The sequence below is a fragment of the Neopelma chrysocephalum genome, unplaced genomic scaffold (assembly GCF_003984885.1).
Source record: "Neopelma chrysocephalum unplaced genomic scaffold, ASM398488v2 Primary Assembly neopelma1_59, whole genome shotgun sequence".
Classification (NCBI taxonomy): Eukaryota; Metazoa; Chordata; class Aves; order Passeriformes; family Pipridae; genus Neopelma; species Neopelma chrysocephalum.
In genome coordinates this window covers 10,417,129-10,436,542 of record NW_020897714.1, presented here as the reverse complement: position 1 = coordinate 10,436,542, position 19,414 = coordinate 10,417,129, and the positions used below count along the sequence as shown (strand labels likewise).

Here is a 19,414-nt window from a genome sequence, read left to right as displayed (position 1 = left end):
AGTAAAACTTCCCCATCCCAGAGCTAAGCTTGGTCTTCCTTGTTTTCTAAATCCTGTGCTTCGGTGGTTTATAAGTTAACCTCCTATTCAATGATGGCTCTTGTTCTTCTTGCAGCCTCCTGAAAAAGAAGGTGGCCTACCACGTCATGTTGGAAATAAAACTGAATGTGCCTTGCTGGGATTGCTCTTGGATTTAAAACGTGATTATCAGGACGTAAGAAATGAGATACCAGAAGAGGATTTGTACAAAGTGTACACCTTCAACTCTGTTAGAAAATCTATGAGTACTGTGTTAAAAAATTCTGATGGCAGTTTCCGGATATTCAGTAAAGGTGCCTCTGAGATAGTTCTTAAAAAGTAAGAACAACTACTACTGTGATTCAGCACTTAAATTTCGCTAAATGTTGTGATAGGTGAGGAGACTGACGTGCTAAACAACATTGTGCCATAGTCTGTGAAATATTTGTCTCCCTAATCACAAACAAGTGCAGCAGTCCTATACCCTTAGGGTTGCAGCCAGCATCGTAGCTTGTCTCCTTCAGTTGCTTGACTTGCTACAGTAAGGTGGGCAATTAGCACTTCAAACCCCCCAAAAAAATGGTGGTGATTAATTTGAAGTTGTAAACTCTTCTCTGATAGCATCTATGAATTGATCTATTCTTTTGTTAACCTATTTTACTTTTAGGTGTGGTTGGTCAAAATGCTCACCTGTCTTCCAGTAAAGTCCCAACAGCTGATAGCCTAAATTCCAGGAAGGACTTGTACCCTTGAACAGTGATTACTTTTAGCATACTATTAGTTAGATTGTGGAAGTTGATGTCCAAGTTGATCATTTTAATGGGAGGTTGAACATGAATGAAGAAACTTGAGGGGGTTTAATGTGACAAAGCAAATTGCTTCCTTATCCATCTGCCCATCTATGGAGGATTTATTAGAATGAGATTAGACTTAGTGAGTGATTAGACAGCACTGAGACAAACCTGTATAGATGTGAAGGCAGCTGTGGTAACTCCTAACTAGGTGAAGAGAGACATCAAACGTGTATGCTTCATGTTCTCTAGGAACAGCAGTTTGTAACGAGGCTGGTTTTGGTTCTGAGGTCGAACTATTTCTAGTCTGAGTAGCACATTGAACTGATTAACATAATCAATGTACCTTTTGCTTGCTAGTAACTCTCCAAATCTTTATCTAGGAAAGTTGTAATGCACTTAAGAGAAAAGATTAATTCTTCCTTCTCCTCATATTAGTGCTCAGAACAAAATGTCAATCTGGAAAGGACTCTTGTTCCTTTTGATGTGGAACTTGAAGTCCATGCATTTTTTGCATAGCTAGATTTTAAACCAGATCTCATTGGTGAATAAGCATGCCTATATTTGCATTACTTCTACCTTCAGAACTATTTTGTAAGTTATTACATTGAGCAGTTGAACTGTAGAAGTTGCTAGATGTCATTCATCCCAGACTCACGTGACCCACTTAACTTCATAACTGAGTTAAAAAATAAATAATAAGGGCATTTGTCAAAGAACAAGAAAACCTAGACTGGTTTGAATACTATTGGAATAGTATCCAAACTACTTCAGAGTATATATCAAATAGGAAAAAGTCTTGTCATCATAAGCCACTTGCTATGCGGTGCTTGTAGCCTGGTTTGTCAGTTGTGCTGCTCCATCTTTATTATAACAAGTATGACTACTCTTGAACACTGAAACTTAAACATGAGCATTTATAAGATGTAAATGAGTCGCTAATAAGAGTAGAAGAAATGCAGAAATTTTTTCAAGTAGAGCACTTTTCTTTTTTCTTTCCTTAACATGAAGTCAAATATTTCATAGAATATCCTGAGTTGGAAGAGACCCACAAGGATCATCAAGTCCAACTCCTGTCCCCTCATAGGACAACCCTAAGAATTACACCATATGCCTAAGAATGTTGTCCAAATGCTTATTGGGCAGGCTTGGTGCTGCGACCACTTCCCTGGGGAGCCTGTTCCAGTGCCTAACCACTCTCTGGGTGAAGAACCTTTTCCTAATATCCAACCTAAACCTCCCCTGACTCAGCTTCAGGCCATTTTCTCAGGTCCTGTCACTAGGCACCACAGAGAAGAGATTAGTGCCTGCCCTTCTGGCTTCCCATCAGGGGGAAGCTGTAGACCATGATGAAGGCTCTCCTCTCTTCCCCAGGCTGAACAAAAGCAACGTCCTCAGCCACTCCTTGTATGGCTTCCAAACTTTCACTCCAACATATCCAGTTTATGGCTGCTTTCTCACATAGCTAATGAACAGTAATTCTCTGATATAAAACTGTTTATTTAAGCCCCTGATTCTGCAAAAGGTTTCACTGGATGCTTAAGTTTAGTTAACTACCAAACTACTAGACTACTCCTATTGGCACCTGTTTCTGTAAGTGCTGTGCTAATTAGGGCCTAATTGATCATTTCTACATGATCTGAAGACACAAAGACACCCCTGTCTCCATCTAACTGCATTCCTATAACATCAGATAAGTTTTCTAAAAACTGAGACAGACACCTACTGAAGAAAAATTTGGCCCAAGAAGGTTTTTTTCTGAACAAAACCACTCCCTGCTTAGAAAGTCAAGAACTGAAGGCATCTTACCAGGCCAGAAGAATTCATAGCACACGGAGTTTATAGTGAGGATGTGATTCAGGTGAACATAGCAGTAATCAATGGGTGCTTCTGGCTCAGCCTTCCACTTAAAATCATTCCGATGTTGATATGCCTGTATTTCTTCCAGCAGCCTGAGTTTTGGGGGCTTTGTTTCATAATTATGCCTGATGTAACGTTTCAGGACCGCTACATTTGAACAGATAACCCAAATTAGGAAATTCAGATGAACTTCAAGTTTCAGTTATGATGGATATTTTAAAACTCTCAGGGACTGCTTAATTTTAATTTCCTGTATGAAGCAGAAACATTTTAGGGAATTCCCTAACTCCTCAGACTAAACACTTAAATGTAATTGTAGTCATCTTTGCAGATCTTCCAGGTATGAACTTTTTTTTGTTCAGTGCTGCATTTGTACTAATTTGTAAATCAAATGTGTATGGTGTTGCTTTATGGCAAAACTTTGCAAAGGACACATGAACAAGACTAATTTTCTTGTTCAAAATATTTGGTAGTGTTATATTCATGAGACCAATATAAATAAAGTATATGTGCTGTCTATGAAAGTAGTGGCATCTTTGGCATGAAGAAGCATAACTTAAAGGACATGTGCTGAAATGGTAGAGTCCATAGTGTTAAATCTAGTCTCTTATACAAACATTTAAATCAGTTTAAGTATTTGTTTTTAATTTAGTATTTCACATTACCACATGCCACATGCTTTCTGAATTCTCTACACTTAGACTGGGGGGGGAGGGGTGCAAACTTTTCTGCTCTTAAAGATTAGCAGTACCAGAGTTTGCTTTTAGTGCTGTAAGTTTAGTGCTTATAGCTGTTAAGCAGCACGTGCATGTTCTAGAATCGTGCTGTACTTCTGAGTATACTACTTGCGTAGCTGTGAACAAGGTGAGATTATTTTGTTGAACTGGACTGCCTGACTCAACCAGTGCAAACACCGGTCTGTTTATATACAATACAGAAATGGATACTTCTGGGAGGTAACTAATGTTTGTATCCTAAAGTCATTAGCTTTACTTTCATCCTAGGATGACTGGCTCAGTTAACTTTCTACAGGAAGTACGTTTTGCATTTGGGAAGAAATTACGTGCGTATGGAGAAGATTGCCTTACAGATGCCACTACTGGCTTTTTGTGTGTGTGTGTGAGTTTAATGAAAACAAAGCTTATGGAAACTTACTGGACTTCAGTAATAAGCCATTGAATAGGCCAAACTTCTAATTAAAATTTGATAACTCTTTAAATCTTTCTTTCCAGGTGCTTCAAAATACTGAGTGCTAATGGAGAACCAAAGGTATTTAGACCTAGGGACCGCGATGATATTGTGAAAACTGTAATTGAGCCAATGGCTTCTGAAGGTCTCAGAACCATCTGCCTGGCATTCAGAGACTTCCCAGCAGGGGAACCTGAGCCAGAGTGGGACAACGAAAATGATATTGTTACTGGTCTGACATGCATTGCTGTTGTTGGGATTGAAGATCCTGTGAGACCTGAGGTAGGGTCACCAACTAAGCTGGAGTGGTTCTGTTACAAGAGATTCATGTTGTTCATCATGCAGAGAGTACAATAAAATGAACTGCTATTGTATGCCTTAAGCATAGTTAATAAATGAAAATCTAATTTCTTGAGGGGAAAGTTAATGGAGCTATAAAAGCAGATTAAAACTACTTAATGTCACTTATGCTGTGTTACTGAAGCTCTGTAGAAACTAATAACTTAAGGTGCTTACTATGCAGGGTCTCAGTAAATGGAACAACTTGACATTTTTTTTACCTCTTGGAATATTAGGACTACTTGGTTAGGATAATATTAGTCTTTGTGCTGGTTGCCAGCTTCTCATGGGAGATGATGGAGAGAGGTGAGTTTGTTGCCTGAGAACTGTGGGTAAGGAGTTTGGCTTGTGGTTGAGGTCTAAGGAGGTTTTTCAATAGTGAAAGCTTTTATGCCACATATAAGCACTGTTGTCACTTTACAGTAGAAGTTGTGGGTGAAGTAGTGGAGTATGAGCTCTAGTTTATTTCACAGAATCGTGAATGAAATGCCAGTACTCAGTACAGCTTAACATATTGTGAGGATTTTTGTGGTATTTCTGAATATTGCAGTATTTGAAAAATTGCAGGGGGAAGGGGAACTGACATGATAGAAACACAAAGCCTCTTTGCCAGGATTGCCATTTGTGTGTTTTCAGGAAAAAGATTGTGATATGCTACTTAATTTTTTAAAAAATTTCCATAACTACAGTCTTCATTTTAAAATAAGAGTTATCCTGGCCTGAGCCATAAACATTCTTTTCACTCACATGTCTAGATTTATTCAGCTAATGTACAACCTCTGAGCCTGTGGGTTTTTTTTCTTTTTTACAGGTACCTGATGCAATAAAGAAGTGTCAACGTGCAGGCATAACTGTACGTATGGTCACAGGTGATAACATTAACACTGCTCGTGCTATTGCATTAAAATGTGGTATTCTGAATCCTGGGGAAGACTTCCTGTGTTTAGAGGGCAAAGACTTTAACAGGAGAATACGCAATGAAAAAGGAGAGGTGAGTATACTGACTATGTTAAGTGCATCAACAGATATCTTAAGTGTCCTAACTGTAAAATATAACCAATGCTTTTTTTGCAGATAGAGCAAGAGCGAATAGATAAAATTTGGCCAAAGCTTCGTGTTCTTGCAAGATCTTCTCCCACTGACAAACACACTCTAGTAAAAGGTAAATAAAAACTCTGAGCTTCTAAGTAAAGCTAGATTTTTTTTTTCCCGCTTCTAGGGGAAAAAGATAGGACTAAGTGGTGGGAAACACCTGTTAAGGTGTTGCCAACTGATTTTTTTTTCTGCTTGAGAAATAGAGCCAACTATAGAACGATCTTTTGTGATTGTTGGGTTTTTTTTGTTTTTATTAGGGGTTTTGGTGTGTTTGGTTTTTTTGAGACTGAGGAAGACAACAACTGGCTTTCTCTTTCAAGTTTAATCTTTGCTGTGTTGTCAATTTAGAGCTGTAATGCTGCTATGTCATTTTATTTTAGGTATAATTGACAGCACTGTTTTTGACCAGAGGCAAGTTGTAGCAGTAACTGGTGATGGTACCAATGATGGTCCAGCTCTGAAGAAGGCAGATGTTGGATTTGCTATGGTATGATTTTTTAAAAATCTTCAATATTTTATCAATATTTACCAAATCACTTAAGATTAAGAGTCTAACAACTAAGTTAATGCAGTCAACTTCTCTCTTACCTAATATTAATTTGTTTTTCTTCCAACTTTAACATGTTTTAGTTGATGGAAAATGTCCTTGTGGCATTTGCCATTGAATAAAATTTTAAAAATGCAGATTTGCAGTTACTTGCAAATCAAAAACCTTTTACACCAAAGCTTGTTACAAAGTGTCAGAACAGAATTACAGATACTGAAGATATCTGAAATGAGATATGTTCAACATAAAGTGACTTCTGGCAGTAAATAGCATACTGTGTTGACTTTAAGTAAAGCTTATATGCAATATGGAATGAGCTTAATCATCTTTCCAATGAAATGATACATAGGAATAGGGAGACTGCCAGTTGATGTTTAAACTGGCTTTGGAGGCCATATCAAGTACATCTGAAGCTCCAAGATTTTATGACAATTTAGGATCTGCATTTGTCTGGATGATTCCTTAGATTTCTCAGTTTAAATTCTCAACTACCCTTGGCTTTTAAGTGCTAATACTAGATAGACTCATGCCTTAAGTATGTAGGTTTCATCTTTCTTGTGCTTCTTTCAAGACACGGTAAGATAGATTCCTCAACCTTCCCTTTGCCACAAGATTCCGTCTCAGTCTTAAACTGAAGAGGTACAGTTTGGTGCTAGCAGGTTACTGTAGTCTTTAAAAAGTCATTATTAAGCATTTGAAGGGAAACAAAATGAAGACCACACTCCTCCTACACCACATGCAGATGCACTGACTCAGATTCTAATCTTGAGAGAAAAAATGGGAAGAGGAAGAGCTTTCATATCATTCTTAAGGAGCATTTTTCAAAAGCTTGACTTACAAATTTGACAACTACATCTGAAATTTTCTCTAAACTGTAACAGTCTTGTCTCAACGAGTGTTCTGCAACTGTGTAGCTGTTGTATTTGCCACTGTCAGGGGCCAATTTGTTTTCCTCTTCTAGAACTTAAATGTTTCCTGCAGTTGCTTTCTATGTTCATCTGTGTAAGAAACTATTTTCCATAACTGCTTATCTAAATCGCACTTAAAGTTTATGTATCATCCACTGTATGATATCTAAAGGAACCTTTTAAGGTGTACGCATAGTTGTGCCGGTCACTCATATCGTTGACAAAGTAATATATCAAGAATAAGGTTCATTAAATTTGCTATTGAGTTAGATGTTTTGGAATGCCAAAAGCAACATAAAGATCTCTGAAGTAGGTGTTACACAGAAGTCATCTTAATTGTTTGGATACTGTAGGAGACTATAGGTGCTTAAAATTTAAGAATGTCATATTGCATTGCAATGACTATGCAATAACATTGCATATTCCGCTGTTTAATGCTAATGTTCTTCTGCAAAAGGTTTTTTGTAATGTTTATCATTCTACTGTGTTCCGAGCGCATGTGTTGCCTGCTGCTGGAATCCATACAGGAAACCGTTTAGGACAGAGCCTGAACTGTGTAGCACTGCACCATCTGGTGGCGTTCAGCTTGAACAGGGTTCAGTAACATTTCTTTGGGGAACGGGTTTGTCCTTATCATCAACTTGGGGATTTCTATTAAGGTCTTTATTTAAAAGACATGACTTCTTTTGTTTGTTTGTTCAGATTTTCCCATGCTTGAGGAGAACTTGATTCAGTAGGCCTTTAGATACTTACATTAAAGGAATCCTTCTGACATGGTGCATCAAAGTGAATGCTGACCAAGGATGTAGTAATAGCTTTTATCACATAGGTCAGTGCTTCTTGTTATATTTCATGGTGTTTTTCTTTTTCTACCAGGGTATTGCTGGAACAGACGTAGCTAAAGAAGCTTCTGATATTATCCTTACAGACGACAACTTCACAAGTATTGTTAAAGCAGTTATGTGGGGACGAAATGTCTATGACAGCATCTCCAAATTTCTTCAGTTCCAGCTTACTGTCAATGTAGTAGCAGTAATTGTTGCTTTTACAGGAGCATGCATAACACAAGTACGTACCAGTAGTGCATTGTTTCAGCTAAGAAATGTTGAAAATGTCATGACTGATTAACTCTTGTCAAACTTTCAGTTAAATTGTAGTCCAAAGAACATAATGTTTTCCAGATCATGCCGATGTTGTATAATAAATGCCTTTAATAGTTGAAACTTTTGCACTTCTACTGGAGAGTTTATGTATCTATCTTCATAGGATTCTCCGCTCAAAGCTGTGCAGATGCTGTGGGTAAATCTCATAATGGACACATTAGCTTCGCTTGCCCTGGCAACAGAACCACCCACTGAAGCTCTTCTGTTACGAAAGCCTTATGGTAGAAACAAACCTTTGATTTCTCGTACAATGATGAAGAACATTTTGGGTCATGCATTCTACCAACTTGTTGTGGTATTCACACTCCTGTTTGCTGGTAAGAATACTGAGGCTTTATGAAGTTATTCTCAATGTTGTAGAGAGATGTGATTTTTAAAACTATTTTTTGTTGTAGTGTGTGTAAAGACACTAATTAAGCTGCTGATAAATGCCTTTTATACACAGGTGAGAAAATTTTTGATATCGATAGTGGAAGAAATGCACCTCTACATGCTCCTCCTTCAGAGCATTATACTATAGTATTTAATACATTCGTGATGATGCAGCTTTTTAATGAAATTAATGCCCGAAAAATTCATGGTGAAAGAAATGTTTTTGAAGGAATCTTTAACAACGCTATCTTCTGTTCTATTGTTCTGGGGACATTTGTTGTGCAGGTAAGTAAATTCTTGGAGGGTTGGGGGAAATGTATCTAGTACACTGATGTACTTGCTTACCTTGAAATGCCAGTCAGCTAGTGCCAGGGATTTAATTTCTGCAGTGTGAAAAAACTTCGGTGTTAGACTTGCTATAAGTCACTTGCAGCTTCGTGGGGTTTTCAGGTAAGACCTCTTTGAAATTGGTAAAACCAGAATGTAGAAGTACTTGTACCTTTTGAATTTTCTAGTCCTTCAATTTGATTTTAGTGTTCTAGTCTCTTGGCAAAATATGAAGAAGTTGTGTGTGTCATCTGTCCGTTCATCCCCTGCCCCCAAATCTTCCTTATAGTATCTGCCTGTGCATCTGAACAAGAGTCCATTTAAACAAGCATAGAAAAGATACAACATATATTTTCTTAATGAGAGTAGGGCATGAATAAGCTTTAGAAACTTAATTATCACTTTTTATCTTACCGGTGCAGAAATCAATTATATGTATTGGTATATATTTTAGAGTTATCTGTAGAGGTGCTGTTTTAGGTGAAGAAAACTGATGTCCAGGTGCATGTAGGGGGATTTGTAAAAGCTAGATAGTTAACTCAGTATATGCTGACAAATGAAATGAAATTATCTTAAATTGATTGGGTTAACAAGCTGGTGTTAAAAAAACACTAAGTTAAAATTCAATCTAAAGAAAATAGTTTACAAGAAATAGTTTCACCTTCTGAAGGGCCTTAACTTTAATTAATCAGAAGAAATAACAAACAAATCAATATACTACTTTATTTCAGAACGCTTTCATTTTAAATTAACTTATTGCAGATGTAAGATGTAACCTACCCATTACGCTTCTCCTTAGATGTGGGATTCTACGAAGTTGATGGAATTCATAGCAGTCCAAGCATTGCAAATCTATGCACTGTTGCTTCATGTAAAGTTAGGGCACTTACTCTCCCAGGTTTAGGTTTTTTTAGATGACACTTCTACAGAAGCTACTCTTATTTTTAGGGTTGCATATGCAGCAGATTGACTGTTGTTGTGCAACAAAGCCAAACATTTAGAAATTACTCATGCAACTGTGTTCCCTTTATAAACTTGGTGGCCTTCCCAAGTCCTGAGTTTTTGTCTGTGTTTTATTCTGTGTTAATAAAAGAAGATACTCTTTGGCTTTTCAGCTGTCATGTGTCCTACTTAGTGGTCAATACTGTCTCCTTTTCGTGCCTGCCCTGTTACTTTAAATTGTTGATTCTCCCGGGCAGACTTTCATGCATATAGTTCCTATCCAGAGGGATACCTTGCTTATTAGAGTTCATACAGCTTGTTGTAATAGGTAAGTCAGTAGGAACTCATTTAATTAAACTTTTGAGATCTCTGCCCCCTTCCCCCACGATTCCTATGTAGTTGTCACACTGTAGTGATTAAAATCTGACATTTAACACTGATGACATACATAGTAGTATCCTGTAGATTTACTTCTGAAATATTTCATGTCTTACACATCTATGATTTCTATTAATACAAGTTTATTAATCAAATTAGTTCTGAGATGGGTGTTTATAGGAGAAATAATCACTATAAATTTGTAGCATCAAATACATGCTGTAATTGTGAAATGAAAGGAAAAAACTGCAAGCAATATGAAGGACTCGACAGGTTTTTGTGAGTGTGACGTTTGAAGAATGAATGAGTAGTTCTTGAAATACTGAAAAGCATAAGAAGATGGCTTAGGTTTGGAAACCTGCTCCAACTGCTGAGATAGTGGAAGAGTATGCTTAATAAGATGAGAAATCTTGTTCTAATGCAGAGTTGCCTGTAGTGATCTTGACGCATTAGGGAATTTTCTAGTAACAGGTCACTGATACGTGTTTAATGATGTTGCTCTTCACAGATAGTTATTGTGCAGTTTGGTGGGAAGCCTTTCAGTTGCTCAGAACTCTCGATTGAACAGTGGCTGTGGTCCATTTTCCTGGGCATGGGCACACTACTCTGGGGCCAGGTAAATTAGCATTTTTCAAAATGCCAGATATCTACTTGTATTAGTATACGTTGCATAGAAAATACAAATACACTAGCATTCAGATCTTTCAAGTGTACTGTATGTGGGTATATGGGATCAATGGTGAATGCTGATGAAAATTGACTAGTTCAATAGCTAGAAAGTCCTTAGTTGAATATTCCTTAGAGTTGGTCAGTTAGGTACATTTCATAACTAGGTTCTGTGGCTGATTTGTTGAGTATTTTTAAACTAGAATCAGCTGTAGTTACCTTTTAGATATGAAATTATATCTTTAGCCAGATGAGTACCAGAAAGTTTTGTAAGAATACAAGATGGAATGAACATGTTAATGTTGAAATACGTTTAACTAGGTGTTAAATGTTTTTTGTTTTTTTTTTTTTTAAAATCAGAGTTTTTAAACTTGCTAATATTTTCTTGATTTCAAAATGTCCTGGAGTAGCAAGAAAGGCAGCAAAACTCAAACCAACTTTCTCTTTAATCTTCATTTGCATAATTGTGAAATAATTGGAAAGTCTTTCCATCTATTAAGCTATTACATCTTGACTTAGCACCTCTTCCCCAGGGTTTCATTACTATTGCATGTATGACAGTGCTTGTAAGCAGCAAGCTTATTTACATGAAACTTTAGAGCTATGGAGTTTTCTATTATTTAATGACAGTTGTTTAAACTTTTCATACCACATGAAGAGTTTTCCATTACAGTTTATTTCCTTCTGTTATATAAAAGAGACTCCATGTTTCAGCATAATATTGGTAAGGTGTATTTTAGTTGTAAATATATACATAGACACATATTCTAAAAGTGGTTACACTTTTTAATAAGGTTCTCTGGAAAATTAATTATTTAAAAAAATCAAATAGAGTCACTCTGAGGTTTAAAAGTAGCCCAGAAGAGAACTGAGGTGGCTTGAAATACCTTTGACCCAAAATATCTTGCAAGGGCAAAGCTTCCCTACTGCAGTTCATGCTGCTCTAGCATCTCATTAAAGTCAAAGAGCTGGGAGCATTCATAGTAGCAGTTTCAGCATGAAGGGCTGTTTATCTTGCTTTTGGAGCAGTCTTTTTTCCTCTGCAGCTGTGGAAATAGTCCCCTAAGTTTGTGATGATCAAGGAAAGCAGACTTGGAATTGATGTGGAGCTGCTAGATGGGATGTATGAAAAGATGACTCCCCTAACTACATAGTTCACCAGAATAGCCCTGAACGTGGGGATGAAAAGGAAAGCTGGAACAGCTAGATGTACCTTTTGGTTAGCTTAAGATAAATAAACTGCTATACACCAAGTAGCAAAGTAACAGTTTGGGATACATACAATTTTAAAAACATCACTCGCCTTGGAAATGGATTCATAACTTCCAGGTCACAAATGAATGAATGTCTGTTCTGTGTTTCTGAATTAATTGTGGCTACTTTAGGTGATGTAGGTCTCACTTGAGGTAACACATCATGCTCATTAAACTCATGGAGCTCTGAAAGCTCTAGATACAAGTATAAGCTACAGAATTAATGACTTTTTAGCTTCAGTACTGCTCCTTCCTGACATTGTCAGCTAACGTTAACTTGGAATTCTTTGTCCCTGGCAAGGTTTTTTTGTAGTCCAAGTTTAATTTCGCACCTCAGTTGAGGTGGTAAGGATATTCACAGCTTTGCAGCTGTTCAACTGGAGTGATCACTCTACATTGATGCATTTATGTAATTGCTGTTTTCAACTTTGCTAATTGTATGCAGGATATCATGCTAAGCTTTTTTTTTGTTGTTGTTGTTAAAAAAGAAAAGAATAATCCTGATTTATATATTTCATTCACTGGTAGTTGATTTCAACAATTCCAACCAGCCGCCTGAAATTCCTCAAAGAAGCTGGTCATGGAACGCAAAAGGAAGAGATTCCTGAAGAAGAACTAGCAGAAGATGTAGAGGAGATTGATCATGCTGAGAGAGAATTGCGTCGTGGTCAGATCTTGTGGTTTAGAGGCCTAAACAGAATACAAACTCAGGTATGGTCTTGAAAAAGGTAGGACACAGTGGGTTTTATGAGGGAAATCTCTCCATCTCCAGCCCTTTTGACTAAGGTGGCAGTTCTAAGTGGTGTGACTGAGACTGTCAAAACGGGGTGTGGGTGGATGCGTGATCCGTCAGGGTCCTCTGTTTTCTTCAGCTTTAAATGCAACTCTTGCCTATGTATCTGCTCTATTTTTAAAAAAGTGCCTTTTTTTCTTTACTTTTTTGTGTGTTATAGATGGAATGGTCCTTTCTCTTGTTCTCTCTCTCTCTTGCTGAGCAAGCTGTCACAATCTCTGATTCCTTGCAGATGGATGTAGTGAATGCTTTCCAGAGTGGAAGTACCATTCAGGGGGCTCTAAGGCGGCAACCCTCCATCGCCAGCCAGCACCATGATGTAACAAATATTTCTACCCCTACACATGTAGTGTTTTCCTCTACTACTGCTTCTACTACTGTGGGGTGTGAGTGTGTGTTCCTAAAGTGCATGAAATTAACATTTCCTAATTCACGTACCTAACGTTTCTCATTTTCTCCTTAGTACTTTAAATCATCGTTCAGGCTTTTATAGAGCTCTTCCACAAAGTGGAGTCCTCAAGACTTTTTTTTTCTTAGAGGGCTGAGAACAGGTGGAACAATTTCAACAAGACTTTAATGCGAAAGCTGTGAGCCTGCACATCCTGTGCCTTCATCCATTCGTGTACAGAGGGATTTTTAAGATAAACAGGGAAAACTGTTGTAAATTTTCGAGTATATGCCTCATAGGGTGACTTATATTGAATAAGTGAATTAACTGTATAATCGTGGACCCAGGCCAACAAAAATAGATCTCTTGCACTGCAGTACAATACTTAAATAAGCGAGCTGATTTGGAAGCAAATGGTATGTTGAAAATATGAATGTAGTTAGAGCATGGAGCACTAAATGCATTTTCTTTGTAGCGTGTGAGGAACTTTATGACTCTCTGCTTTCGTTGGACCTTATTTACTGCATAATAGCTTTCTCAACATCAGGATTCAGGTGGCAAAACAAGGCTTCTAAAATGCATACAAGTCAGAAGAAATATGTAATTAGCTAACATAAAAAGAAAAAAAACATTTAAGCATTAAATGGGGAAACTTCCATTCAAATCTGAAGGGTTTTTTTCCTCTCTAGGTTCTTCGGGGAGCAGTTCATAAGCCATCAGTGAAAGAGAAGTTTGTGTCACCTTAATTCTGCCCTCTCTATATTGTGCTATTAAGTGGCGTTTCAGTTTCAGCCTTCCTCTCTGTAGAGGCTAGAGATTTAATTACTCTTGGATGTAGGCCTAAACTTTGGAGCCTGAAGATGCATAGCAGTTGTAGTTAAATACTGATAGCCAATATCTTTGCTAAAAGAATTTTCCATCTTAATTATATATCACGTTTAACTTCCTTCTTTTAACTTCCTTCTCTAACTTCTAGAGATCTGGTAAATAATTGTTTTTTAAAATAGCTCTGAGAGGGCTTCTTCTCCCTCTTCCTCTACCCACTTAATCTTTCAGATTACCAGGTGGATGAAGACCCTTAATTTCAGGAGCTGTCTTAAATGAAATGGTCTCTTCAGATTTTTTTTTTAATTTGTTGATTTTTATGTTTGGGCTTGGCCAGAATTTGTGTGTGAGCTTGCACAAGTGTTTAACACTGTTTTTGTTCTCCATTGGTGAGACAGCTATTTTCCTACCTTGCAGTATTACTGAGAAGCTCTGCTCACAAATTTGCATGCCTCAAGAACACAAAATGAAGCACAGGATTGCATCTCCTAGTTAAAATGCTAATTAGTAACCTGTATCCCTAACTACACTCCAGAACATTAATTAGACATTCAGAATTCTCTAGAGAGCAATGTCATTCCATGCTGCTATTTGAGCAGAATCTACTGGGCACTGCAGCATCTCATTGCATCAAATGACCAATGCAGATACAGAGCTACCATAGGAGAGAACTAGTTTTTTATCCTCACAAAGTAGTACAGCCTTCTGCTACACCCTCTAGAAGGACAACTTTTGATAGCTAATATATGTATTAATGGGAAGCAGATGTGTTACTGTCTCTCTTTTGGAACTGTTTGTTGGAAGAAAGTTCAGCTGTTCCTATGAAGGTTGCAACTCTTAAGCAGCCATCTGGCTAGGACGACTTGGAGTGCTTACTGCATTCCATGATATTCTGGTACTTATATGAGCAAGGCCTGATGACAGTATAAATTACACTTAACAAATTGTCTTGTTTGCTCCTCACTTATGCAATTTATTTATAGCTATCCCTCTAGTCTAATTATTGTGAGTAGTTGAAAAGAAAGCCTTAAAAACGCTAGATTTACCCTTTTAAAATATAGCTTAAAATGCTGATAGTTTGATTTCTGCCTTTGTGGCTGGACTCTTTGATGGTCCTGGGTTTGCTGGAGTGTCTAGTCCACTTAGGTAGTATGCATTTTGCATGGAAACTGAGCCTTTATTGTGGGTATGTTTATATTCTATGATAATTACAGCTGTCCTGCTAAGCCAAAAATTGTTTTCCCTTACTGCTGATGTTCTAACTTCTCATCTGTTAGCAATAAAAAACTGTCCCAGGAGACATTCATATTTCATGTTGCGACATAAATGGCACAGTGGGATGCAACATGCCAAATAAAGGCATTGCAAACTTTCAGTCTGACACTGTCACTGCTAATTTTCTTGGTAAGTGCCAAGACAGTTTATGCAGCTGGCTGGACTTGTTTAAACCTCATGTAATGCACCAACTCCTTGACAGCGTGCTCAATTTTTTCATGGGATGAACAGTAAAGTACTAGCTGCTCTTGTAATCTTTTCTCTAGCACATTCATCCTATTGCTTGTGATCCCTTTATTGATAGTTATATCCTCCCCCTTGCGTGCGTGCCCCATCCCCGTATTGTCCCCACACCCCCTGTGCCCTCTTCCCTGTCTCCATGGTGAATTGGGCTCAGCATGTACCTGTAGTATAAAAATGGGGACGTTATAGCTTTTGAGTTAAATTCTTTGTGCAAGTGGTCTGAAGGAGGAGCCATGGGGAACCAACGCTATTTCTAGAGGTCAAAGAGCATAGTCAGGACATAAGACTTTATCATGTGCAGTGATTCTGTTCAACAAATTTGATTTAATGCATTGCTTTTGGGGAGCCCTTCTCTGTTTACAGTGAACTTCCTTGTTGTATCTTAGCTGCTTTGAAGTCTGTGCTCTTGATCTGCTTGACCTCCCAGCCTCATTCCTTCACCTGGAAGTCACTTTATTTTTACTATCAAGGAACAGTATGGAAGCACTAGTCATGATGTATTTCTCAGCTTGAAACAGGTCATCTTGGATGTGCTAAAGAAAGCTTTAAATTTGACTTGCTGTTTGTAACAGTAAGTTCTTATTTACTATGGAGTTGCTCTGCTGCTTACTATTTAACACTGTTTGACACTGCTTTGCTGGAGACTTACGGATATTGACATTGAATGGGGAGTTAATGGAAGGGGGAAACTGTGTATTGGCAGAAGTGTTGGACAAAGGGGTCACGGACTTGTTTTATCAGTTCAAGAATGAATCCTGAATTCCTGTAGTTGGTCAGGGAAATGTGGGACTTTAGAGAAGGGGGGTGTGGGCAGCTGTAGTATAAATTTGATCATTCAAATTAAAATTTGGAATTCAAGTCAACCTAGACATGCACAAATGAAGCTATACTTTTAACTATGAAAGGTTCAACTATGAATCTGTAAGCTTTCTGATTTGAAAAATATTGAACAATATAAAGATACAAAACAATACTCAGCCTGGGAATTTTGTCCATGAATTCAAGGTAAATTGAAGACTCGAGCAAAGGCTGATCACCCTGCTTTTCTCATACTTGTTGGTACTTCAGTAGTCTCTTCAAAGTTACAACCTGTCCTGGCTACTAAACTGTACAATACACTGTTCAATTTCATAGTTCTGGTCTTAAGTTTCCAAAGCACTATTCACTGAGGAACTTTCTATAGTGTGGTAAATGGGTATATACTCGAATTTTTACAGCTGTTATAGTGGTATCCTTTTTGCATGACTTTGTTAATGTTCAGTCATTGTGACATTGGCTTACACTTGCTTGGCTTTTTCATAGTCAGTTGACATCCTAATTCCTAGCATGAGAATTAGTAACCCTTTTTATCCCCTAACTTATTTTCAGCATATCCCTCCTTCCCTCCCTACAATCTCCCCCAAGTATTCAATAAAACACTAATTGAGATTTATGTAATTTGTAAAGAAGTAAATAATTGTTGGCCTCACTTCTGAAAAATGCTTAGCCCGTGTTAAATAATTGAACAATTCTAGTGCCACGTCTGAATTTTTAGGGCCCTTCAGCTTTTTGCAGTACTTTCACAATTTTTATTCCTACTGTGTAGACTGGCAGTGCTCTACTGAAATGCTCTTCATTTTTTACAGTTTATTGCAAGTTCCACTGCATCATACAAATTTGATTCACTCATGTCTAGCTGTTTGTGGATTCAAACTCATAAGAACCATGCCATTACCAGTAAAATCTGCAGCATTTTAACAACCTTTTTTTCTTTGTTTACAGATCCGAGTGGTGAATGCATTTCGTAGCTCCTTGTACGAGGGGCTAGAGAAACCTGAGACACGAAGTTCAATTCACAATTTTATGACGCATCCTGAGTTTAGAATAGAAGATTCCGAGCCTCATATTCCCCTTATTGATGATACTGATGCTGAAGATGATGCGCCAACAAAACGCAACTCTACTCCCCCACCCTCTCCCAATAAAAATAACAATGCGGTTGACAGTGGAATTCACCTTACAACAGACATGAATAAGTCTGCTACCTCTTCATCCCCAGGGAGCCCACTACATAGTTTGGAAACATCACTCTGATTGTAAGCTGAATGTTAACACACTAGCTGCTTTGTAAAGAAGTTGAAACTGGGTCTCTTCACACATTATGATGGACAAGATGATATTCTTGTCTTGGACTTCAACAGAAGACACACTTGTACGAATGTAGATTTATTTTTTTAAAAAAAGCTTTCTGCCAGACTGGAGGGTGCTTTTCTGGGGGTGGGAGTAATAATGAACTCTGACAGATAAACAGTAACTCGGCATAAGTGACCTGTGGATCATCTGTTGTATTTAAGAATGGTCCTGAAGAGCGTGTTAGCAGAGCTTTAGTTTATCATGATCCTTTTCTGAGGGGAAAGCTGGGAAGGGCAAGGAGGCCCTGGATCATTGAATTGATACTTTAATTTCTGCTGTTGGCTGTTAATAATTTGAATTATTTATGTTTATAAATGATACAGATCTGTTTACAAGGTTTGTAGATACTTTTTTGTTCCTGTTCATAGATGGGAAGCTTCCTTATAAATGATGCAGAGAAGAAAACAAAAGAAAACAAAAAAATAAAAACCAAAAAAAAAATAGTCCTTCAAATACTGCTGTATTTTCAGGAAAAGGGTGTTTCTATTGAAACTGTACTAAATTTTGCCTGCAATTTACCTTGTTAAATATTGTAGATAAATTGCTACTACTAATAGCCAAATAGATAACACTAATGCTTTGTAAAAACATGAGCAGTGGTGTTCTAATGAAGTTATGGCCTCTGTCCTAATTAGTTTCTTAAATACATTTACTACTTAATGGTTTTGAAACAACTGTTTAATTTTTAAAAATTTTGAGAAACTTAATGAATAACTTTTGTTCAGAACTTAGGATTGTTTAATGCAGGACATCAATATGTGATGGAACTTGCTTGAAATATTTCTGTTATCTTGGGCAAAATGGATTAAATCAAAATACATCAGAATCTTAGTCCTTTGTTTTTGTCTAATCATGTTAGTTTAGTGCTGTCTTGGTGAACTGTGAGTGGAACTGTGATTTTTTTCTAATCTATAGAATCCTTCATGCAGCATGAGGGCTGTTGGCATTTTGAAAGGTTGTTAGTGGGTAGCATACATGTTCTCCTTTTTGTTTTTGAAACTTGTTTGTAAACATGAATAAATCTGCCCTTTTGTTAAAATAAAATTGCAGCAATGGTTTCTTACAGATCTTTTTTTCTCAGCTCCTTCACTGGAAATATGGAAAAGTACTCTTCTGTATTACTGGTTAACTTTAAACTGTGATTTCAAGATGGTAACAGCCCCACTCCAGATAGTACTTTGGGTAAATGGAATCCTGGTGGCTGCCTCCAGAATGAATGTTTAAGCTAAGATACTCAAAAGCCTTCACTGAACCAAAAGTATACTCCTTGAGAATGAATAGGTCTGCCTGAAATTCCGAGACTTCCTGTGAGTACTGTGTAATAAATGTATCCCTGACAATTTAAGTGAGGGGAAACTGAGAACTGACATATAGCATGGGTGAAATGCACCAGAACTGACCAACTAGAGATTGACTGAAGAAGTTACGGTCTGCCTCAGCTGTGTTGTTCAAAGAGCAAAAGATGATCGAACAGTACTTGATCTGGCACTTTCTCATGCTTTCTAGGTCTAATACTACTTAGAAGAGCAACAGAAGGGAGGAGTTGTAAATTTTTTTTTTCCCAGTTCTGTATTCTTTGAAATAGCGAGTGAATTTTTTTTGTCAAATAATCCAGAATTTTTAAAGGAGTCCCTTCAAAGGAGTGCAGGAATTAAGTTGGTCATGAGGAAGGCGTCAATACCAGAGCAATCTGCAGAAATGAGCAGACTGGGAAGCTCAAGCAAATCTTTCCCTTGTGGTGGGATACATGCATGCTTGAGTTTGTCCTTTGGAGGCTAATGTTCAACCTGTAGCACTGTATCCCACTGTCAACCACTCCTGAATTCAGTCTTTTCTATTGTACTTCAGTAAATACACTGAATTTTAGGCAA

At 37.5% G+C, this 19,414-nt stretch overlaps 1 protein-coding gene across 8 annotated transcripts in view; it reads left to right on the top strand.

Annotated features, from left to right (window-relative positions):
- Positions 1-18,608, top strand: part of ATP2B1 (ATPase plasma membrane Ca2+ transporting 1) — a 61,215-nt gene extending 42,607 nt beyond the window's left edge. For 3 of the 8 annotated variants that reach the window (XM_027679852.1, XM_027679850.1, XM_027679851.1), the window contains exons 11-22: positions 116-357; positions 3,902-4,139; positions 5,008-5,187; positions 5,271-5,358; positions 5,672-5,778; positions 7,623-7,814; positions 8,013-8,226; positions 8,355-8,566; positions 10,437-10,544; positions 12,376-12,558; positions 12,801-12,959; positions 17,133-18,608. In XM_027679852.1, the coding sequence (XP_027535653.1) occupies positions 116-357; positions 3,902-4,139; positions 5,008-5,187; positions 5,271-5,358; positions 5,672-5,778; positions 7,623-7,814; positions 8,013-8,226; positions 8,355-8,566; positions 10,437-10,544; positions 12,376-12,558; positions 12,801-12,959; positions 17,133-17,444 (2,235 nt within the window). In that variant the 3' untranslated portion in view covers positions 17,445-18,608. Of the gene's footprint in view, positions 1-115; positions 358-3,901; positions 4,140-5,007; positions 5,188-5,270; positions 5,359-5,671; positions 5,779-7,622; positions 7,815-8,012; positions 8,227-8,354; positions 8,567-10,436; positions 10,545-12,375; positions 12,559-12,800; positions 13,027-17,132 lie in introns of all 8 variants that reach the window. The other 5 variants (XM_027679855.1, XM_027679856.1, XM_027679853.1 and 2 more) reach the window with 5 other exon arrangements.
- The last annotated feature ends 806 nt before the right edge of the window (positions 18,609-19,414 follow it).